Raw genomic sequence first — 24769 nt, forward strand, 5'->3', positions numbered from 1 at the left:
AGGCTGGAGAAGGCTGTTCTATCCTTGTATGGCATAAAAAGGGGGAAAGGCTTTAAATATACGGACAACAGTGTCACTTGTTGAGGAGCTCCATCTGTGAATGTCCATTAAAGCTAGCTTCTTCTTTCAGACAGAGAAGGGCTGGAAGTAGGGCCACTTTTCCAAATTACAGTTTTAAGCAGAAGGCGAACTCCTGCAAATCCTTATCATAACCAAAACCATAATGGGGAAAGATTAATTCCTCTCCTTTAGATATCAATGCAAATGTTAACAGCTCAGCATTACCATGTCTGCCATGAAGAGGCACATACAGAAAGCCTTCATCATTTTTATTATTAAATTCAGATCATGGTAAGCAGTTCTACAAGTAGCTCAAGTGCAGAAGATCAGAGAAGATGAAGTGACATAGAAATTAGCTGACTGTAGTGTAGCCTTTGAGGCTATATACCATATTTTTTGCCCTATAAAGGTAAAGGTAAAGGTACCCCTGCCCGTACAGGCCAGTCGTGTCCGACTCTGGGGTTGCGTGCTCATCTCGCTTAAGAGGCCGGGAGCCAGCGCTGTCCGCAGACACTTCCAGGTCACGTGGCCAGCGTGACGAAGCTGCTCTGGCGAGCCAGCACCAGCGCAGCGCAGGGAAACGCCGTTACCTTCCCGCTATAAAGCGGTACCTATTTATCTACTTGCACTTAGGGGTGCTTTTGAACTGCTAGGTGGGCAGGAGGTGGGACCGAACGACGGGAGCTCACCCTGCCGCGGGGATTCGAACCGCCGACCATACGATCGGCAAGTCCTAGGCACTGAGGTTTTACCCACAGCGCCACCCGCGTCCCTGTTGTTTTGCCCTATAAGACGCACTTTTTACCCTCCAAAAATGAAGGAGAAATGTGTGTGCATCCTATGGGGCGAATGCAGGCTTTTGCTGAAGCCTGGAGAGCGAGAGGCGTCGGTGCGCACTGACCCCTCACGCTCTCCAGGCTTCAGGAAGCTATCCGCAAGGTATATCGCAAGGCTTGCGGATAGCAGCCTGTTCTGGGGGCTGGGGGGGAAATAAATTTTTAAAATTCATTTCCCCCCCAAAAAACGAGGTGCGTCCTATGGGCCAGTGCGCCCTATAGGGCGAAAAATACGGCACCTTATTAACAGCCTCACACCCCTAATATTGCTACAACTTGGTGCTGTCTGATGAGTTTTGCTTTCTTCTCGACACAAAAGTACTACTTTTAACAAAACTCATACTGCCATGCTTCACATAAAAAATAAAAAATGATGTGTATATTTAGTAATAGCTCTTCCACGCTGGTGCAAAAAAGAATGCAAACCAGACCAATGACTGTTCACAGGAAACCTGAGTATGAAGGTTGCTCCAGGGGACAACTTGGAAAAAGGACAGGTATAATGCAATGAACAGGGTTTGTGTATATTTTGTGCAGGTATAACTAAAGCTACAGATTTCAATATTGCCTGCAGAATCCAACATTCTGAGAAGCTCAACTTTTTGCTGCAGTCTTGTTTTAAAAACTAGGTTCTTAAATATATACCTGTGAAGACTTGCTTGAAAACTGCACAATGTCTACTGAAATCTCCAAAGCCAGAAGGCGCTGAATAAGTCAGGAGTGGTCTAGTGGCCAGGAGGAAAAGCTTCAGTGCTCTGTTTATCTGACAAAAGCATAATCATGTGAATGAAGCAAATGTATACAGTCATACCTCGGGTTAAAGTAGCTTCAAGTTAAGTATTTTCGGTGTGCGCTCCACGGCGACCTGGAAGTAACGGAGCGCATTACTTCCAGGTTTCGCCGCTTCCGCATGCGCGAACGCTCAAGATGATGTCACGCGCACGCGTGGAAGCGGTGAAACGTGACCCATGCATGCGCAGACGCACAGTCACGTGTTACGTTTACTTCAGGATGCAAATGGGGCTCCGGAACAGATCCCGTTCGTATCCAGAGGTACCACTGTACAGACATTCTTTATTTGCATGTTTCAGCTCACTTTTAAAAATAACACATACACAGTGCTGATAAGCTAATTGATACCTTTTTCCTGATAGTTCAGATGTTGTTCATTTATCCACTCAGAATACACTAAAACCAAATAGATACGCCTCTTTAATATGCCTACAGAAGCCTCTCATACAATGGACATGTTAGCCTCTAAGGCACCACAACAACTCATTTCTTTATCCAGCCACACAAACATGCTGTAAAACTGCTGCACGTAAAAACAATGCAGCCTGGACAAATGTTTCCGCCCATCAAGAGTACAGCCCAGATTTAGAAGCTGTGTCATCATATCAATAGTGCTGCAAAGCAAACTTCAGTGACTAGCAGATCTCTGCTACTGATGCAGGTGAAACAGGAAATAAAAATTGCTTTATAACTAGAGGGCCCCTCCACCACCGCAGTAGAGGGAAAATCTCCTAGAACCACATAGTTTTATTTTATTTTTTTACCCTAAAGCCACTGTGGAGCCTATATTCCTTACACATTCTTCAAAAATATTGTGTTATAGGAAAAAGTGCAATATTGTTCAATGCTTCCTTCTATGTCAAAGTCAAAATGGGTTTTTAAGTAGTGAAGAGGCAGGCAAGATTAGACGCACATCTCAAATATGTGTTTTTCCAACAACTTTCATTCTACAGTGGTACCTCGGGTTAAGTACCACTCGAAGTTAGACATTAAGGAATTTAAAAAAAAAAACTTTAACAAATCTACAGGATGTGGAAGTCTGACAAAGCAATTCTATACACCAATTATGTGGAGCACTGGGTTTTATTTTTGGGGGGGTACACAACCACAATGCCAGCAGAACTGGAACAACTATACAGTGGTACCTCTGGTTATGTACTTAATTTGTTCCGGAGGTCTGTTCTTAACCTGAAACTGTTCTTAACCTGAAGCACCACTTTAGCTAATGGGGCCTCCCACTGCTGCCGCGCTGCTGCCACGCAATTTTTGTTCTCATCCTGAAGCAAAGTTCTTAACCCAAGGTATTATTTCTGGGTTAGGGGAGTCTGTAACCTGAAGCGAATGTAACCTGAGGTACCACTGTACAGGGTTACCTGAGGATTTTTTGTGGGGGGAAACACTCTACCAGACAATACTGTACAAAATGGGTAGCCATGGTCTAAGCATCCCTGAAAACACAGCCAATGTCCACCAGTCAGGGACTGTGCCAGCAACAATGCCCACATACCACCCATGCCTGACGGGAGCCAATGAAGGCTCGTCGGGGGGGGGGCAGCCGAGTACACCTGCACTGGGCCTCTGAAGGCAAAGCTGGCCAGGAGGCCCTGCCAAGCACTGGCTGCTTTTTTATTTGAGTTTATAATTTATTCTAACAAGACTCCTACCCTGGGCTTCAGCATCAACACACACAAAACCTACAAAACCCACCTTGTATTTAATAACTGACTTGCTAGCCAGAGGTGACCAAGAATTGCATATATCTTGGAGTTATAGGAAAAAACTATAGAAACTACAGGCTTTGGGGAAACTTTCAGCAGAGGCCTTGAGTTATTATAGCAAAATCAGAGAGCAAAGCTGATTAGAAATAATGAAATAACAGAAGATTTCAACATAAAGAAAGGGAGTAGGCAAGGCTGCCCTTTGTCACCTCTATCGTTTATTATGGTATTAGAATCATTAGCGATTGCAATAAGTAAAGACCCAGAAATAAAATGAATAGTAGTAGAAAGTAAATCATATAAAATAAAGGCCTTTGCAGATGATTTGGTAATATCTACCAAAATTTCGGCAGAAAGCGTATTAAAAATATTAGATAGGATTTCTGAATTTGGAAAGGTGGCGTGATTAAAAATAAACAAAAACAAAATGCTAGCAAAAAATATGTCTGCACAAGAGAAAGAAGAACTGCAAATAAATTCGGGATTAACAATAGTTAACAAGGCTAAATATTTGAGAATTTGGTTAACAAATAAAAACAGTAACCTACTTAAAGATAATTATTTAAAGATATGGAAAGAAATCAAAAAGGACTTAGAAATATGAAATAGGCTGAACCTATCGCTCTGGGGGAGAGTATCCACAGTAAAAATGAATTGGGCTTCCCGCTGTTACTGCGCCGCTAGAGCACGATTATCATCCTGAAGCAAAGTTCTTAACCTGAAGCACTATTTCTGGGTTAGCGGAGTCTGTAACCTGAAGCGTATGTAACCTGAAGCGTATGTAACCTGAGGTACCATTGTATGAGCTTTCGTGTAAATGCATACTTCTTTCTAAGATGATGTTTTTGTTTCAGATGATCCCAGTGATTGGGGGTTCAGGATGTTTCAAGTCATGGCAGAAAGACCTTTCGAAGTTTCTTTGGCAATACAAAAAACCTAGAATTAAACATAAATTATTAATAGACAGCAAAAACAGAGGAGGACTTGCACTGCCAGACCTGAAACTATTATGAATTGGCTTGCTTAAGTTGGTTAAAGGACTGGATGACACTACAGAACCCAGACTAACTTGATCTGGAAGGTTTCAATAACCGTTTCGGGTGACATGCATACTGGGATATGAGAAAGTAAAAATTCATAGAGGCTTCCTAAATCATGTTATAAGGAAGCCACTATGTAAGGTATGGTGGAAATATAAAGATCTATTACAGGGGTAGGTAACCTAAGGCCCATGGGCCACAAGCAGTCAACAGGGGTAGTTTAACTGGCCCACGAGCCGCCCCCCAACTGAGCCGCCTGCTCGGCGAGTCCCCGCTGCTGCGGTGCCGGAAATTGCATCTGCGCAGAACTAGAAATTGTGTCTGCACAGACGCCAGAAATCGCGGGCCACAGAAGGATCTCCGCTGCAGTGAACCGGCCGAGGCGAGGTAAACTTTGCCGACCCTGATCTATTAGAACCCAGAACTCCCTTTGGAGGCCACAGCAGTAAAAGAAAAAGTATGGGTACAAATTGGGCTACATATAAAGATGAAGAAGAAGAAGAAGAAGAAGAAGAAGAAGAAGAAGAAGAAGAAGAAGAAGAAGAAGAAGAAGAAAACAAATTGAAAGTGAAATAATACGGGGAAATAAAGCAACACCTGACGGGCGGCAACAATATCATCAATAGAGGTAGTTACAGGTAGGTAGCCGTGTTGGTCTGCTGTAGTCGAAGAAGTATGCATTTACACGAAAGCTCATACAGTGGTACCTCAGGTTACATACGCTTCAGGTTACATACGCTTCAGGTTACATACGCTTCAGGTTACAGACTCCGCTAACCCAGAAATAGTGCTTCAGGTTAAGAACTTTGCTTCAGGATGATAATCGTGCTCTAGCGGCGCAGCAGCAGCGGGAGGCCCAATTAGCTAAAGTGGTGCTTCAGGTTAAGAACAGTTTCAGGTTAAGTACGAACCTCTGGAACGAATTAAGTACTTAACCTGAGGTACCACTGTACCAATAACAAACTTAATTGGTCTCTAAGGTGCTACTGGAAGGAATTTTTAAATTTTGTATCAATAGAGATATTCAAGAAAGACGATAAAAACGGTTTTGAAATGGAAGAATCAAAAATAGATAAAGAACTAATACAAAATAAGAAAAGAATAATTTATAGAATGTGCAGGCTTAGAACGGGAGATGAAAGATGAAGAGGTGAAAGAAGTAATGATTAAGTAGGCGAAAGATTTTGGCAAAAATATCCAACTATCAGCATGGGAAAGGTTATGGAATAGAGAATGGAAATTTACGGTCTGTTATACACTAAAGGAAAATCTGTTGAAGATGTTCTACAGGTGGTATATAACTCCCAGCAAAGTATCTAAAATGTATAAAACAAGCTCTAACACTTGCTGGAAGTGTAAACAGCAGAAGAGACACTGTTTCACATGTGGTGGGGTTGCAAACAAATTAAGAACTTCTGGGATATTATATATGAGGAGTTGAAAAAAATGTTTAAGCAAACCTTTATAAAGAAACCAGAAGCTTTCCTTTTGGACATCTTAGATTCGGATATCCCAAATAAAAAAAAGAGAATATTTCTATATACTACAATGGCAACAAGAGTATTAATAGCTAGAAATTGGAAAAGTGAAATAGTACCAACAAAAAGGGAATGGCAGGATAAATTATTTGAATATCTCAAATTGGCAAAAATGACAGATGCGATTAGGAGACAGTCTAACCAAAAATCCCAAAAGGAATGGGAAATTTACAGAGATTATTTAAAAAACTGTGTCCCCAAGTCAAAACCTGGATTTGCTTTGATTAATTTTCACAAAACACAACATGGATTAAAAGTATTGTTTGCTGAAAACAGCAGAAATGAAGAAAAGATAAAAGGAGCAGTTTAAAAAATATACAAAATAAACCCACGTTGATGACGGAAGCCTATTAGAGAAGGAAATGAGATTAAAGAATAGGGTGACATAAGTCCGTATGTAATAACTTATCTATTTATGGTTGTATGTATGCTTTTTGTATTTTTTTCTTTTTTGTTTGATGTTGTCATTTTACTATTTTGATTTATTTTATTGTCTGTGTTTGTTCATCAGGTAAGAAAACTAATAAAAAGAAGGAAAAAAAGAATTGCATGCAAGTGAAGAAATGGGTGGGCTAGTAGCAAAGAAGGAACAAGTAAGTTCATCCTCCACTGCCAATGTGGAAACACAAACTGCAGGCGGCTCAGTTGGGGGGCAGCTCATGGGCTGGTTAAACGACCCCCATGGGCCACTTCCCTGGGCCTTAGGTTACCGACCCCTGTAATAGATATTTATATTTTTCCCATACTGAGGCTTGCAACTTGTCTGGGCTCATTTGCAAAGCTCCACAAAACAACAGTACAGCACCCTCACTCCATCAGTTTTAGGAGCTCAGCCAGGAACCACTATGTGGTTACATTCTCTTATGCTGCTTAGGTAAAGGTAAAGGTAAAGGTACCCCTGCCCGTACGGGCCAGTCTTGACAGACTCTGGGGTTGTGCGCCCATCTCACTTAAGAGGCCAGGGGCCAGCGCTGTCCGGAGACACTTCCGGGTCACGTGGCCAGCGTGACATCGCTGCTCTGGCGAGCCAGAGCCGCACACGGAAACGCCGTTTACCTTCCCGCTGGTAAGCGGTCCCTATTTATCTACTTGCACCCGGAGGTGCTTTCGAACTGCTAGGTTGGCAGGCGCTGGGACCGAGCAGCGGGAGCGCACCCCGCCGCAGGGATTCGAACCGCCGACCTTTCGATCGGCAAGTCCTAGGCGCTGAGGCTTTAACCCACAGCGCCACCTGCGTCCCTCCCTTATGCTGCTTACAACCACCATTTGGAGCACAAGACACCAAAGGAAAGGACAGCCCATGCAACACAGCTCCCACCACAGTTCAAAGAGCCCACATAGCCCTCCTGCTGTGGGAAGTAGGAAATGGTATCACAAGGCCCACCAGGGGGAAGGGAACAAATGTCCCTACTCACCTTTTATGTGACTGGTTAAAAAAATGTTGAGGGGAAAAAAGAGCATGCACTCAAACCCACACTGAACAGCTCCCTAATCACTCAGCCACAACAGCAGACAGGAAATACACATATCATGGGGAACTGTCAGTGCCCAGCCACAAGACCCAGTCATGGGTAACAGGAGTCCAGAGCCTGTAGGAGCCCTGCCTGGGCAGGGATCCCCAGGTTCAAAGAAAAGGCCTTTCCTCTGTGATGCCTACATCCCACCCATTCCTTTTAGGATGGCAATCTCTGCATTTCACAGCAGAGTTTCTGACAAATCCCATACAGTTATACCTCTACTTGTACGTTCACCTCCTGTTACGTATCCTTCGGGATACATGCGCAGCAAACCCAGAAGTATTTTTCTGGGGTTTGCCACGTGTGCATGAACAGAAGCACTAAACCGTGCCGCGCGCATGTGCAGAAGCGGCACCTCCGGATACGCACACCTCGGGATCCAACCGGAGCTCCGGAATGGATCCCGTGCGCAACCAGAGGTACCACTGTAGTTGCTAAGCCAGCAAAACTTGAGTGTAGTATTGTGCCCTGAATTACTACTACTTTTTAAAAGTAGCCTAAACTACTTTTAAAAAAAGCAACTTCCAGTCAAAAGTTGCAAAGCCTCAATAAACATCTTCATAACTACATCTGCAGAAGCTGAATATAAAAACCCTACCCTTACCCCACCCCCACAAAAATCTATATTATTAAACCCCTAAACACTTATAATGGGAGATGAAAGTGCTTTACAAATTCTGTTTCTAGTGTCAATATGAGTTTAGTGTGATGTGGTCCCTCTCCCCCCCCCCCCCCGAGGGAAGCTTTTTTATATCCTATTTGGTTCTACAGAAGGTGTGGGAGTCTTTCTGCAAATCACTTCCATAATTCAAACTATAACGTGGCTACTCATGAAAAAGGCAGATTTATGACAGGAACCACAGGTCAGCACAACACTATTTAATTGACTAAACTCAAAATATGATACTTTCACTGACATAAAAAGGGGTTCAACAGCAACTTGTTACTGTAACTGAAGCCAGAGATCAATCAACAGTTTTCACAAAAGCTGGAACTGACGATGTGTTCACATTTCTGCCTTAGAGCCAGTAAGTTGTGCCTGCCCCCAGGCCTTTCACAGCACTTCCCCCCAGATGTTCACATCAACACAGCTTCATTCCTTTGCTTTTGTACATGTCAAGGGGGGAGAACGTTCCATGCAAAGGTGATCCTAATTTGTCTCTAGCCAAGGTGTGAATGGCTTCAGGACTCCAATCCATGTGAAGCTGCTTTGAGAAATAATGCATCAAACAGTAGTATTTTATTAAAAAGTACAGGATACTTATGCATTTAAAACCCAGCACTGGAAAAGAACTGAGTGCACAGTAAACAGGAGTATGGACACAACCTTAGGCTACAGGTTCTGACACAGCATCCTGGAACCCACAACAGCTACTTTTCATATTTTGGTTGTGGGTGTTTGAACATCCTTTCAGTAATGCACACGGTGCTTCAGCTGTAGAAGGGCCAGGAAGTGCGTGCATATATATAAGCTTGCAGAGTTTCATTTCCAATTTCTTCTGCATCTGCACAACACCAGCTCATTCCCTTTTTGCAAACCACTTCTTTTTAAGATTTTCAGTGTTCACCTTCTGTTGGCAAGCCCCTTTTGATCTGCATCTACCTCCATAAAAGCCTCAGCATCAGGGCTGTAGGGCCACGGGCCAGTATTGTGATTTTTTTGTGGCAGGTTCAATTGTAAGAAGAAACATTTAAAACGTATCTTTGCATCATATCATTTTCTTCCCCTCCCACATATATAGGTAGATTTATAGAGATATATAGATATAAATATATTGTTTGACTAAGATATATTTTAAAAACCAAAACACTTTTTATGCCAGGGAAGGCGCACCAGATTATACAGCACCAGATTTTAAAAAAATGAGGCTTGAAGAAGAAGATTGCTCTGAATTTTCACTTCTTTGATTTCAGTTTTAACCCATGACACAGCTTGTTGCAATTACAAAATGCCAATTCACATCCTCACAGAAAGAAGATTAAAGCATTTAATCACTTGCAGAACAGCTTCAACCATAACTAACTACCACATAGGACCAATTGATACATTATTTCCATATAAGCACACCTGTACCTGTAAAGCTCAAATGGTAATATAAATCTGTTTTAGAAGATGGACAGTTGTCGGACAAGCCACTCAAGTGGTTCATCAGCTTTAATTTCCTCTCTTTGGAATATTCATACCTTTTCTCAACAACGGATGGGGAACACTTGAGGGCACCACCATGTATTTTAGAACGAGAATGAAAAGCAGCCCTGAAGACATTATACTATTAGCTCGCAAACCGTTTGTCAAGGAGACCCATCTAACCAAGCACAACAGGAGCATCCACTGTTGGGGGCGGGGGGGGGGCTGACTGCTTTCAACATCAAGAAAGGTGCAGGGACAGGAGAAAGCAACTTTTGCAAACCTTACCACATCACACTGAATAGCTGAGGAGACAAACGACTTGAAATGACAAGAGTTTGAGCAGGATAAGAGTTCATCTCCCTCCATGCCTGTTTTGATGCCAACCGATGGATGAATAAACATGGCTAACTCCATCATGTTGTGTGTGGCCCTCAATTCCACAGTAAACAGAGATATTGTGGCACCCCTTAGTTTCTTTTGAATATTGATTCTCTGTTAGTCTCCTATCAGTCCACGAACAAAACATTTAAACTAATCCTCAAATGTGTTTTTTTCTAAGTTCTTAACAAATGGTTACACTGTGTTTTGTGATGCAGTTGTGCAGGGAGAGAGGCAGAGAACCAGAATGATACAGATGGCACAGCAATAGAAGCTGCAAACTGCACTACAGCACAGTATGATCTTTTCAAATAAACAGAGACCAAAGCTGGAAGCTTGGTACATAGTACAGAGGAGAAATTGTTAAGGATCTAGTCAGCTTGCAAAAATACAATCCACACAGCGTTGCCAAAGCCAACAGAAAGCCTGGTTTATCAAGCACCCTTGCACAGCCAGCTTTACAACTTGCTTTTAAGCAGCTCTTCCCCTGCTTCCCAGGCCTCACAGTACCGTCTTGTTCCTCATCAACAAGAGAACATCACTTCCATTTCTAGTGGCCCAAAGCATACTTTTCCAAAAATATAAACAAATGGTCACTGCTACAGCATTAACAAGCTTCTGACCTGACCAATAATGCCCAAAGAGTGGCACTAAAGGGTTTTCACCTATAAACGTGAAAAACGACACTGGAAGCCTATGGCATCATCCACTTCTGAGAAATGATGCCCTTTAAAAATGAACTGCAATTTAGGCCCAGTTACATATACTTCCCCCCACCCACACTGGGGTACCTAGGAAACTATCAAACATCTTTTTTGCCAGTAACAAATGCCAATGTCTATATATGCAGAAAAATAGGCATCTTTAAGCTACAATGTACAGTGGTACCTCGGGTTAAGTATTTAATTCATTCCGGAGGTCCGTTCTTAACCTGAAACTGTTCTTAACCTGAAGCGTATGTAACCTGAAGCGTATGTAACCCAAGGTACCACTGTATAGGGGGCTCAGTAGGCCAGGACCACTGTATTTTAAAAAATAACCTCTGGGTTAATGCAGCCTTTGGATCCAAGCTCTTACTAGGCCTTGGGAAACTGCCTTTATCTAGCACAGGAAAGTTTAAAAGAGCTGAACAAATGTTTCAAACTAGTAAAATTTGCTAAATTGGAAATATTGCCTTAAAGATGACACATAGCTCCCTTTCCTTTACTCTGCCTCACTTGCCCTTGGACACCCCCCCCCTTTCCCCCCTAAACCCTTAACACTGTTCACAGTCGTATCTCTACCATACACATAAACCATTTTTGCATGTGAACACTTACATATTTGTCTTTTCTTCCTGAACCTTGTAGCCTCCTGTGTGTTCTTTAGATCCATCTTTTGCTATTTGATTGGGGAAATTCTGTGGGGATCTGTAGGATCTGCAACTTCACATGGAGTTTTCCTATTACAGTGGTACCTCGGGTTACAGACACTTCAGGTTACAGACTCCGCTAACCCAGAAGTAGTACCTTGGGTTAAGAACTTTGCTTCAGGATGAGAACAGAAATCGTGTGGCAGCGGCGCGGCAGCAGCAGGAGGCCCCATTAGCTAAAGTGGTGCTTCAGGTTAAGAACAGTTTCAGTTTAAGAACGGACCTCCTGAATGAATTAAGTTCTTAACCCGAGGTACCACTGTACATGCCTTACCACACTAGCTCTCACCAGGCACTTGCACAGGGACCATGCTCATCTTTTCTGTATCGTTCCAATTTTAGTATATGTGCTGCCATAGCGAGCATGCTCTCAACAGGCACTTGAATCAGTATTTTAGTTTCTAACATTAACATTTTAGGGACATTCAGGTAGGTAGCCGTGTTGGTCTGATGCAGTCGAACTAAATAAAAATTTGTCCAGTAGCACCTTAGAGACCAACTAAGTTTGTTCTGGGTATAAGCTTTCGTGTGCATACACACTTCTTCAGATACACTGAAACAGAAGTCACCAGACCCTTATATATAGTGGGAGGGTGGGATGGGTTTTTTCTCAGAAGGGTAGTAGGAGATGGGTAATTGACTCAATGGGTATTTTAGGGACTTGGGGATTTTCCCATCACTAGTCTAAAGTCCAGGCTTGTGCCCCAGGGATGTCACTTCAGTGTTGCTAACACAATGGTTTGACTTCCCCTCTGAAGGTGCACTCCATTTTCTTGCTAACAAGAGTCTAAAGTCAGAGCCAGCCTCTCAGCTGCAACCTATTCAAGTCCAGGTTTTAAAGAAGGAGGGAGCAGGTATTTGTCCACAGACAGCTTTCTGTGTCATGTGGCCAGCATAACTAAACCACTTCTGGTGCAGCAGGACACTGCGACAAGTACCAGAGCGCACGGAAACACTGTTTACCTTCCCACCACAGCGGTACCTATTTAATTACTTGCACTGATGTGTTTTTGAACTGCTAGGTTGGCAGAAGCTGGGACAGAGCAATGGGAGTTCACTACCGTTCTGTGGATTTGAACCGCCGACCTTCCAATCAGCAAACCCAAGAGGCTCAGTAGTTTAGACCACAGCGCCACCCACGTCCCTAAGGAATCTCAACTAAACTATCCATGACAGATGGCTAGGTTGTATATATGTATAAATAAACCAACTATTATAAAGACATCACAGTCCACTGTGCCTCATTTTAAAAAGGAAGCACAGACCTTGGCTAAGTGCCTGGAACCCCTGGAATCTCATACCACTTGGAGATTGGGGTAGCATGCAATAGTAATCTAACTCTAAAAGCAACAGGAAATTGTGTGGCATGAGGAGGAAAAGGAAGATAAAAAGGAAAGGGGCAGGTGCTTTGCAGCTGAAGCTGCCATTAAAAACAACCACAGAACTTGTATGCCAATCAAACCACCCTTACCACAAGTTATGCTGTTAACAAATTATTGGACTCAGAGACACTCCAAGTTGCAACAACAAAATGCCACCTTGTTGCCCAAAGAAAACACATACCTTGCCATCCCCTCTACTGGGAATTTTTTATTGATGCTGCTAAGCTTTGGAGCTTTTCCTTCTCCAGAAGGCATTAAGAACATAGTAGCCTAAACAAGCAGATGAAGCAGTAGGCAAACAAACATAATGAGCATGTTTAGAACAGATCCCTGAAAACTCAATAACGTAGAATCCCGGCAGAACGACGCATGCCTGTGCCTTGGGCAGAATGCCAGCGACATCCAGCTCCTAGTTACTCCCATGCTTTAGTCAGTGTCTGTCATTACATGCATTATTAGCCTCCCAATGGACTATCACAACACACTCTACATGGGCCTGCCCTTTAAGGCAGTTCAAAGACTTCAGCTTGTATGGAATTTTGTACCGCATCTTTTAATGAAAGCAAGCCATAGACAGCATGGTCCCTTTCACACTAGGTCCCCTTAACACCACTGAGGCAATGTTCATGCAGTACCATTGAAATACCGTATTTTTCGCCCTATAGGACGCACTTTTTCCCCTCCAAAAATGAAGGGGAAATCTGGGTGCATCCTATGGGGCGAATGCAGGCTTTCGCTGAAGCTTGGAGAACGAGAGGGGCCGGTGCGCACCGACCCCTCTCGCTCTCCAGGCTTCAGGAACACATCCACATCCGCAGCCTAAGCAGCCCTGCGGGAGTTCCTGCAGGGCTGTCTAGGCTGCGGATAGCAGCCTGCTTCCCAGAGCGCCGGTCACGCTGAAAGCAGAGCGCCCAGCACTTCGGGAACACATCCGCAGCCTGCTTCCCAGAGCGTCGGGTGCCCTGAAAACAGTGCGCCCGGCGCTTCAGGAACACATCCGCAGCCTAGGCAACCCTGCGGGAGGTCCTGCAGGGCTGTCTACGCTGCGGATAGCAGCCTGCTTCCTGGAGCACCGGGCGCCCTGAAAGCAGAGCGCCTGGCGCTTCGGGAACACATCCACAGCCTACACAGCCCTGCGGGAGGTCCCGCAGGGCTGTCTACGCTGCGGATAGCAGCCTGCCGCCCGGCGCGAGAGTGCCCTGAAGCAGAGCGCCCTGCCCGCCGGACAGACATCCGCAACGTGTTGGAGCCCTGCAGGAGTTCCCCACAGGGCTCCCCACGCTGTGGATAGCAGCCTGCCGCCCGGCGCGATGGGCACCCTGAAGCAGAGCGCCCCGCCCGCCGGACAAACATCGGCCAGCCCCACAAGCTCGGGGGACGGCAAGGAGGCACAGTGCCGCCATCCCGTTGTTCCTCGACCTGGTTCGGTTTCCCCGACCTGGTTTTGGGGGGGAAATAAAGGAAAAAATTATTTCCTTTATTTCCCCCAAAAAATAGGTGCGTCCTATGGGACGGAGCGTCCTATGGGACGAAAAATACGGTACTTCAAGACTTCCGGTCGGCGCCAGCGCTTAATGGCGGTCCGAGCCTCGAGCTCCGAGGCAGGACTGCTCCGTTAGTTCGGGTCTTACCCGCTACGGCAAGCGGGGGACCCCTAAAATCACAGGCGCGGAGCCTGTGAACAAAGGAGATTCGGTGGGCACCCTTTGCGCCCCCCGGTACTGTGAGGGAGCCTTTTTAAAGGCTTCTGAGCGGCATCGGGGTAAGCGCGGTGCTGAGAGTCGTCACCCAGCTAGCGGAGTGAAGCCGCGTCGCCATGAGCGGAGAGCGCCGATTCCTTCCTGCAATTGGAATTTGACCACAACACCCGTGAGTAAGATTGGAAAAGTAACGGGACTTTAAAAAAAAAAAAAAAAAAATTGGCTGAAAACGGGAAAGGCAAAAATTAAGGAAGTCTGCCTCCCCGGAACTGCAGAAGGAATAAAGCAACGAAAATCAAGCTGCACTTAAAGGGAACCTTTCTAATTTTTTTTAAGCTGTCAAACTGACATCGGACTTAAAACCTCCCCCCAGATTGGCAGGAGAAGGGGGGAAGGGATTGGAACGTTGTTAATCTGCTGGAAAATTAATGGAAAATTAAGACCTTCCATTGCCAAATCCCCTGGGGTCGGGCTGCCCAAACAAGACACCGGGACGTGGACTGTCAAACTTTGAGAAGTGGGGACTTGTTTGCAAAAAAGTTATCGGACCTTAGATGTACTTTGCTGCATTTTGGCCACATAGAAAAATAGAGACATTACAATTTGGACATTGGAAACTTTTGGCTACTGTTATACTTCCTTGCTTCTTTGTTTTCTTCTATCTCTGCCATTTGGATACAATTGAATGCTCCCTCTAGAGGGCTCTATCTGAAACTGTTGCACTTGAAAAAGTAACAGTGGGATTTTCCACTTGGGAATCAACTCTGTGAAAACGACCTTGAGGATATGAGTGCCCCTACAGAAGAGATAGTAACAAGGCAGAAAGCAAAACAATCTCACAAGAAAAGGGCCTCTATATCAGGAACTGCAGCTGTGCAGGAAAAAACACCAGCTTCTATGGATCCTATGACTCAGGCTCTACTTAAAATAAATCAATCTCTGGAAGCATTGACAAAACTTTCGACAGAGAATTCTAAAAAATTAACAGAGTTGACAACAAGGTTGGATGTGAATACGGCTAGTGTTGCATCGAACACAGATTCTATAAATAGATTAATTCAGGAAAGTTCAGAAACACGAAAGATTGCAGAAAGTGCAAAAATAACGGCTGAAGAGACAAGGGAAAAATTTGGGCCTATTATTAAAAAAGTGAATGAGCATGATGCAGCCCTCTCCTTACTGGAACTTCAACGTAAAGAGAAGAATTTAAAATTTAGATTGGTGCCTGAAGGGGAAGGGGACAACCTTGTGAAATTTCTCACAGAGAACATCATAACTTTTTGGCAGGAGGAATGGGAGGAAGATGAGGAACTTGAGATAATATCAGCCTTTCGACTGGGTAGAAGGCAGGACAAAAAACCAAGGGACTGCCTAATTACATTGAGATCAAAAGAAGAAAGAGATAGAATATTGAATTTGCATTATCAAAAGGCATTGGTGATCCAAAATTGTCAGATACAGATTTTTAAGGACATTCCTAAATACATTTTAGAGGTGAGAACATATTACAAGAGTTTAGTAGACCTGCTGAAGAAAAACACTATACCATTTAGATGGGAGTTTCCACAAGGATTGTCCTTTAACTTCAATGGAAGGAAGATTAAAATAAAAACAATTCAGGACAAAGAACTATTTCTAGAGAAGTATCTGGAGGATCTGCAGAAAGGAACCGTGGAGGAGAGGGAACCACCCGATATAGCAAATTTGTCATTTGGACTTTCACTACCACCATCGGAGGAAGAGCAGAAGTTTGGAGCAGTTGGAGGAACAGCTACCTAAATACAAAATGTCTCTGCAACTCCTTAGTTGGAACTGTAATGGTTTGAACCTTCCTCGGAAAAGAAGACAGGTTTTTCACATTTTGAAGAAAGAACAATTAGACATAATATGTTTGCAAGAAACCCATATTGCCAGGATACACAGGAAATTATTAATAAATAAGAGACTCGGTCAAGAATTCATCTCATCAGACAAAGTAAAGAAAAGAGGTGTGGTGATCTATGCAAAGGAAAAGTTGGCTCCAAAATTAATATTTAAAGATGAACAAGGAAGATACCTGGCAATTGAAATACAAATTCAAGGAGAAAAGATATTAATTGTGGGAGTTTATGCCCCAAATGAAGGGAAGGCTGAATTTTTTAGGAAGTTGCATGAGACATTAGTTGACTTTTTAGATTATAAAATCCTAATGATGGGAGATATGAATGGAGTTGTCTCAACAAACATGGACAAAGCACAGAGACAAGTGATCTCGAAAGAAGGGAGACTACCAAGGATCTTTTTTGAAATGACTGAAACAATGGACTTGATTGACATTTGGAGAACAAAGAATCCTTTAGAGAGAGAGGGAACTTTCTTCTCAGAAGCAAAAATGACATGGACAAGAATAGACCAAATTTGGATTTCTAGTAGTCTGGCGTCAAGAACAAAAAAAGTAGAAATCTGCCCAAAAACGTGCTCCGACCATAATGCGGTCAAGATGGAGATGAAACTAACAACAACTGGTTCCTTTAGATGGAGAATGAATGACACCCTATTCAAGGACGAAGAGATCCATAAGAAGGCCCTTAAAACATTAAAAGATTACTTTGAGATCAACAGGAAAACAGATGTGGAAAAAAGAATAATTTGGGACGCAAGCAAAGCCGTGATGCGAGGTTTCCTAATTCAACAAAATTCTATTAAGAGGAAGCAACAAAATGAAAAGAAGGAAAAAATTTTAGAAAAAATAAAAGAAGGAGAGAAGAAGTTGAGGTCCAAACCAAAGTCTCATGAGATTTTGAGAGAAATAAAGTTTCATCAGATGCAATACATGGAACTCATGAACCAACAAATAGAATGGAAGATAAAGCAAATGAGACAAAAAACTTTTGAATCAGCGGATAAATGTGGGAAACTTCTGTCATGGCAATTGAAAAAAAGGCAGAAAATGAATACGGTAACAAGTTTAGAAATGGATGGAAAGATTATCCACAAACCCAACGAGATCAACAATTGTTTTCAAAGCTTTTTTAAGAAATTGTATGCACAAGGGCCAACCAACGAGCAAGAAATAGAAGAATTCATCAGAAAATACGGTTTACCAAAAATCTCAGAACAAAGTAAAAGGATCTTAAACGAGGAAATAACAGAACAAGAAATAGAGGGTGCCATTCAAAATATGAAATTGGGAAAATCACCAGGACCAGATGGCCTGACGGCCAAATACTACAAAATGCTGAAAGAATGGCTGATACAACCATTGAAGGAAGTTTGCAATGAAATTTTGAAGGGGAAAAAGGCACCTGAATCGTGGAAAGAGGCTTTCATCTCACTTATACCGAAAACAGAGACTGAGAAGAACCAGGTTAAAAACTACCGCCCTATATCTTTACTCAATGTGGATTACAAAATTTTTGCAGACATTTTGGCAAAAAGATTGAAAAGAGTGTTGGCAGAAGAGATTCATAAGGACCAAACAGGCTTTCTCCCAGGTAGACATATGTCAGACAATGTGAGGAACATTATAGACATTTTGGAGCTGCTGGACGTTGACATTAATAGGAAAGCAGTTTTGATTTTTGTGGACGCGGAGAAAGCCTTTGACAACATTTGTTGGACTTTTATGAAAAAGAATCTCCAAGGGATGGGGGTAGGACAAGGTTTTGAAAACGGTATAGGTGCAATATACTCTCAACAAAAGGCCAAATTAATTGTAAATAACGTGGTAACAGAAGAAATACCTATAGAAAAAGGTACACGACAGGGCTGCCCAATATCCCCTTTGCTTTTTATATCGGTCCTGGAGGTTTTGTTAAACATGATTAGAAAGGACCAGTTGGTTAAAGGAGTTCAGGTCGGAGTTAGACATTATAAATTAAGAGCATTTGCAGATGACCTAGTATTGACTTTGCAACAGCCAGACACTAGTACTAAAAGAGTATTAGAACTAATTGAAACATTTGGTCGAGTAGCAGGTTTTAAATTGAATAGACAAAAAACGAAAGTGTTGGAAAAAAATTTAACAATGGAAGAAAGAGAGAGTTTTCAGAATGAAACAGGTTTGGAAATTACAAAAAGGGTAAAATACCTGGGGGTAAACTTAACATCCAAGAATGTGAACTTATTTAAGGATAATTATGAAAAATGTTGGTCAGAAGTTAAAAAGGATCTGGAAATATGGTCAAGGCTGAAACTTTCCTTGTTAGGCCGAATCGCTACTATTAAGATGAATGTATTGCCTAGAATGCTGTTTTTATTCCAGACGTTGCAGATTGTGGACAAGATGGACTGTTTCAAGAAGTGGCAGAAAGACATATCAAAATTTGTCTGGCAGGGCAAAAAGCCCAGAATTAAATTTAAGATTTTAACTGATGCAAAGGATAGAGGGGGGTTTGCCCTGCCGGACTTAAGACTTTATTATGAATCAGCAGCTTTCTGCTGGTTGAAACACTGGCTACTTCTTGAGAATACTGACATTTTGGATCTGGAAGGGTATGACAATAGTTTTGGTTGGCATGCATATTTATGGTATGACAAGGTAAAGGTGTATAAAAGTTTTAAAAACCATATTGTAAGGAAAGCACTGTACAACGTTTGGATTAGATACAAAGATTTGTTGGAAAGTAAAACCCCTAGGTGGGTGTCACCAATGGAAGCTAGGGAAGTAAAAAAGCTTAATATGGATTCTAAATGGCCAAAATATCATGAGATCATAGAATACGATGGTGAAAGGGTGAAACTTCAGAGTTATGAGAAACTAAAACCTAAGGTTCGAGACTGGTTGCATTACTATCAGATAAATGAGACGTTTAAACAGGACAGGAAAATAGGATTTCAGAAAGAGAAGTCAAAATTAGAAACAGAATTGTTGGAACCCAATACTAAGAATTTATCAAGAATGTATAACTTGCTGTTAAAATGGAATACACAGGATGAAACGGTGAAATCAGCTATGATCAAATGGGCACAAGATATAGGTCATGATATCATGTTTGCTGACTGGGAACAATTATGGACCACCGGTATTAAATTTACTGCATGTAATGCTTTAAAAGAAAATATTATGAAAATGATCTATCGGTGGTACATGACCCCAGTCAAGCTAGCAAAGATTTATCATTTGCCTAATAATAAGTGTTGGAAATGTAATGAGACTGAAGGCACTTTCTACCACCTTTGGTGGACCTGCCCAAAGGTTAAAGCTTTCTGGGAAATGATCTATAATGAAATTAAGAAGGTCCTTAAGTGGACTTTTCCTAAGAAACCAGAGGCTTTCCTTTTGGGTATGGTGGGCCAAGTGGTGTTAAGAAAGGATAGGACTTTCTTTATGTATGCCACTACAGCAGCAAGAATTCTACTGGCAAAGTATTGGAAGACGCAAGAATTACCTACTCTGGAAGAATGGCAAACAAAGGTGATTGATTTTATGGGACTGGCTGAGATGACGGGCAGAATCCGGGACCAGGGGAAAGAGACAGTGGAAGAGGACTGGAAGAATTTCAAAATATATCTTAAAAATAATTGTAAAATTGAGGAATGTTAAGATGTCAGGGGGTAAGAAGTAAAGAATTGCAGCAGTAAACAAAAAAAAAACTTAAGAAATATTTACGAAAAGGAATTAAGACAATGGACTTAAGGGTTGCTAAAGAATTATTAAACAAGGATGCAGGGATGGGGAGGTATGGGGAAGTCAAAGAAAAAAGGTTATGAACCGATGAGTATGAAGTTATATTGTGTTATATTGCTGTTTATTATCTGTGTGGAAAATTAATAAAAATTATTATAAAAAAAGAAAAAAGAAAAATACGGTACTTCAATGCTTGCTCATTTGTTTAAAATCATAAGCGTTTTTACTCATAATTAAGCTCCATAAATATCTAAATCTAAATTTAACTTATATGCAGAATTCATCATGCGAAAGGCTGGGCTGGATGAGTCCCAAGCTGGAATTAAGATCGCCGGAAGAAATATCAACAACCCCAGATATGCAGATGACACAACCTTGATGGTGGAAAGTGAGGAGGAATTAAAGAACATCAAAAAAACGAAGATCATGGCCACTGGGCCCATCACCTCCTGGCAAATAGAAGGGGAAGAAATGGAGGCAGTGAGAGATTTTACTTCCTTGGGCTCCATGATCACTGCAGATGGTGACAGCAGTCACGAAATTAAAAGACGCCTGCTCCTTGGGAGAAAGGTGATGGCAAACCTAGACAGCATATTAAAAAGCAGAGACATCGCCTTGCCAACAAAGGTCCGTATAGTTAAAGCCATGGTTTTCCCAGAAGTGATGTAGGGAAGTGAGAGCTGGACCATAAAGAAGGCTGATCGCCGAAGAATTGATGCTTTTGAATTATGGTGCTGGAGGAGACTCTTGAGAGTCCCATGGACTGCAAGAAGATCAAATGCATCCATTCTTAAGGAAATTAGCCCTGGGTGCTCACTGGAAGGACAGATCATGAAGCTGAGGCTCCAAGACTTTGGCCACCTCATGAGAAGAGAAGACTCCCTGGAAAAGACCCTGATGTTAGGAGAGATGGAGGGCACAAGGAGAAGGGGACGACAGAGGACGAGATGGTTGGACAGTGTTCTCGAAGCTACCAGCATGAGTTTGACCAAACTGCGGGAGGCAGTGGAAGACAGGGGTGCCTGGCATGCTCTGGTCCATGGGGTCACGAAGAGTCGGACACGACTAAACAACAACAAATATCTAAATCAGTAAACGCGACCTGTTTGAAATATGTCCTTTAGTTAGTTAGTCTTTTGCTGTTGTTTGTCATTCAATGTCCTTTAATTACACATTTCCTTTAGTCAGTGTGATTTCACCATTTTATTGTTGTTCTTTTCGTTTTTCTTTCTTTTTGACACAATAGAGTTTGCTTCCATGCAACTATTTCCCTCTGAAATTGATGCCATTAATTCATTAGGTCATCACGGAACATCATGGTAATAATAATAATAATAATAATAATAATAATAATAATAAATTTAATAACTACTTTTTATATTCAGAAAAGAAATGTTAACAACAATAATTAAAAGTTTCACCATCATAATCAATAAAGGAAATTGAATCATTGCAGTTCTTAGGTAAGTTACCGTATGATAAGACTTTACTATGATTAAATAAAATAATTTTAAATTGTGTATGTAAGTTGCCTAGAGGCATTTTTGTATTTGATGACTAATTGATATATAATAAGGTGGCGTTGCTTCCAAACCATTGCATTATTGCGTTTTCTACATTGCCCTCCCTTCCTTTCCTTAAAAAAAAAAAAAAACTAAACCTGCTTTGTGGCAATTTTTTTGTCTTTGACTGGAACTGCAGCTCCTGTGTAGATGGAAGTATTGCTGTACCTGCTAGGAAGCAAGTTCTGCGGGGTAGCTGGTGATGTCCCACCTTTCTACACTGCTTGTCTTGTATTTTTTGTCTTGCTACATGGTCCCTTCACTCATAGTCAGTCTTGCTTTTAAAAAATACTTGTTTCCCCTCTCATCTTTATTGAGGAAAACACAATTGCATCTCTTCATGCTCATTTGCAGCTTTTTTTTTAAAAGCTTGTGAACAGCAGCGGAGCAAGCTGGGGCAGCGCGCGTGCCCTGCGCCCAGGGTTGGGGCGAGCTGCCAGTGGGGCGGCGCGAGCCAGGGCAGAACGCTCTGTGGGAGGTGGACCGTTTAGGGCAGCGCGGAGCCTACGGGCGCCCAAGCCACTACGTCACTCCCAGGAGAGACACATGGCTCAGGGGTGCTGCAGGCTCCGCGGTGAGTGCCACCTGGCATTTTGCCACTCCCCTCATTGGTGACATCTGGGGCAGCGTGCCCCCACTGCACTCCCTTCCTCCACCCCTGCTTCTGAATGCCAGTTATTATCTTTAAAGTCGTAGGTGGCCTAGGCTCTGTGTACCTTAGGGAATACCTTTGCTTGTATATTTTCCCCAGCCTCTCAAGTAAGTGGGTAGGCCCTGCTTTCACCAAAATACAATACCGGGAGCATGGAGTTTGGTAACTTCCGTTGTGCTCTTTGGAACTCCCTGCTCAAGAGAGATCAACCAGATTTCTTATCAGCTGCATTTTTGTCAGCATATACAACGTTTTTCTCGGTCACTGATAACACAATTGTGCTTACTTGTAGATATTTATTATTGTTTTAACTCAGGGAGGAGTAACCCTTCAGATGAACAGAGGCAGTTAATACTGCACTGTTTGCAAACTGAGTTTCTTGAACTACCTGTGAAAGACAAATGTATCCAAACATACATTTATGGTAACTCTACAAGATAAAAGGGCAGGGGATACAGTTCACCCATTATTATCATCGCAGGGCTGTTAGCAAAAAAGTGGTGCTTTTGGGAGGCGTGCCAATTAAAGGCTACTCATTTCTGCAGAACTGTGAGAGATTCATATTGGCAAAGAATTCAAAAGAAATTCCCGAGTTTCCACTCTCTGCAAGATAGACATGTTGATCCTACTTTTAAGGTAGCCAACTGTGGTTAGTTCTAACAATAATGAAGCATGTCTGCCTTGAGCCAACATTTTTATAGATCTACAAAAGTGTAGTATCTTGCCTGAACAATTAACTTTTGAAAGACATGATGCAAAAAGATGCCCGGTATTCTCTCATCATAACTTGCCAATAAGTGTTGATGTAGTGCTCCTTTTTGAGTGTTCAAAGCTTTTCATACCCATTACCTTAGTAACACATTCAACAATCCTATATGGTAAAGGTAAAGGGACCCCTGACCATTAGGTCCAGTAGTGGCCGACTCTGGGGTTGTGACGCTCATCTCGCTTTATTGGCCGACAGCTTTATTGGCCGACTCGCTTTATTGGTACAGCTTCCAGGTTATGTGGCCAGCACGACTAAGCTGCTTCTGGCGAACCAGAGCAGCACATGTAAACTCCGTTTACTTTCCCACCGGAGCGGTACCTATTTATCTACTTGCACTTTGATGTGCTTTCGAACTGCTAGGTTGGCAGGAGCAGGGACCGAGCGATGGGAGCTCACTCCGTCGCAGGGATTCGAACCGCCGACCTTCTGATTGGCAAGTCCTAGGCTCTGTGGTTTAACCCAGAGCGCCACCCGCGTCCCTATATGGTAGGCTGGTATTATTCCAACATGGAGCTGGGATGGAGAGTATAGTGATTTGCTTAAGGCTACCTAGCAAGTTCATGCCTAAGGCTCACAAAGCAATGTTGGGTGCTTATACACTATCCAGAAACAAGGATTGTCAGTAGGTCATGCTGAAATGCTGACTCAGCTGCCAGAGGTGTTTTTGACAACACTAACATTAGCAACTAAAATAAAATTTTTTCATGCTGGTCAGTAATTGGCAGTCATCTAGTAAAAAGGCAAACTACTAGCCTAGAAGAAACATTCTGCTTGCATATTTTGTATTTCAGGCCCTATTCACCTAGTGATATGTACAGGAAACAATTAAAGGTGTGTGTTTGTGTTTACAGAGAAGAACATCATGCCTCACAATAGTTAATTGTGAGTTTAAGGTGCTGGTTTTGACCTTTAAAGTCGTATGCGGTCTAGGACCCACATACCTATGGGACCGCCTCTCCTGGTATGCCCCGCGAGGATGTTAAGGTCCACAAATGACAACATTTTGGAGGTCCCAAGTTGCAAGGTGGTTAGATTGGTCTCAACTAGGGCCAGGGCCTTTTCAGTACTAGCCCTGTCCTGGTAGAATGCTCTGTTACAAGAGACTAGGGCCCTGTGGGACTTGACATCTTTCCGCAGGGCCTGCAAGACAGAGCTGTTCTGCCTGGCCTTTGGTTTGGACTCAGTCTGACCCTTATGTATCCTTCCCCTTTTGGTTTTGATCTATGGGCTATTATTAAAATGAGGCTGCATTTTAAATTGTATTTTAACCTGTATTTTAATTCTCCCCCCCCCATTATGTTTTTATTGTCATTTTACTGGTGTTAGCTGCCCTGAACCCGGCTCTGGCCGGGGAGGGCAGGGTATAAATATTTTTTTAAAAAATTATTATTATTATTATTATTATTATTATTATTAATCATGCCAACTTTGTCATGGAGCAGAGGGGCACAATGCTGGGGGGGATATGAGTATTGTTTGGGGTTACACCCACTAAGGATGAAATCTACAATCTCATGGCCTACGGAAAAAGCTATGAATCTGATCATTAGTGTTTACAGGAAAACGTTTACATTCAATGCCTTCAGGTCTAAATCAAGCACTCAAGTTTGGCCTGAACCGTTTCAACCCCCTGTGGGCATCCTTAAGGGATAAGACCACAACTTTGACTCCATTA

The 24769-nt window shown here is 42.6% G+C and overlaps 1 protein-coding gene across 4 annotated transcripts in view; it reads right to left on the minus strand.

Moving 5' to 3' along the window:
• MECP2 (methyl-CpG binding protein 2) overlaps positions 1-24769 on the minus strand; it is a gene marked incomplete at its 5' end in the record, with an annotated part of 93719 nt that overhangs the window by 61699 nt on the left and 7251 nt on the right. For 2 of the 4 annotated variants that reach the window (XM_079958731.1, XM_079958729.1), the window contains one exon: positions 11330-11428. The exons of the other annotated variants lie outside the window; for them this stretch is intronic. In XM_079958731.1, coding sequence (XP_079814857.1) covers positions 11330-11331 — 2 coding nt within the window. The remainder of the gene's footprint in view (positions 1-11329; positions 11429-24769) is intronic. 4 annotated transcript variants of the gene reach the window in all.

Source organism: Podarcis cretensis (genome assembly GCF_951804945.1).
Source record: "Podarcis cretensis genome assembly, chromosome: 17".
Classification (NCBI taxonomy): Eukaryota; Metazoa; Chordata; class Lepidosauria; order Squamata; family Lacertidae; genus Podarcis; species Podarcis cretensis.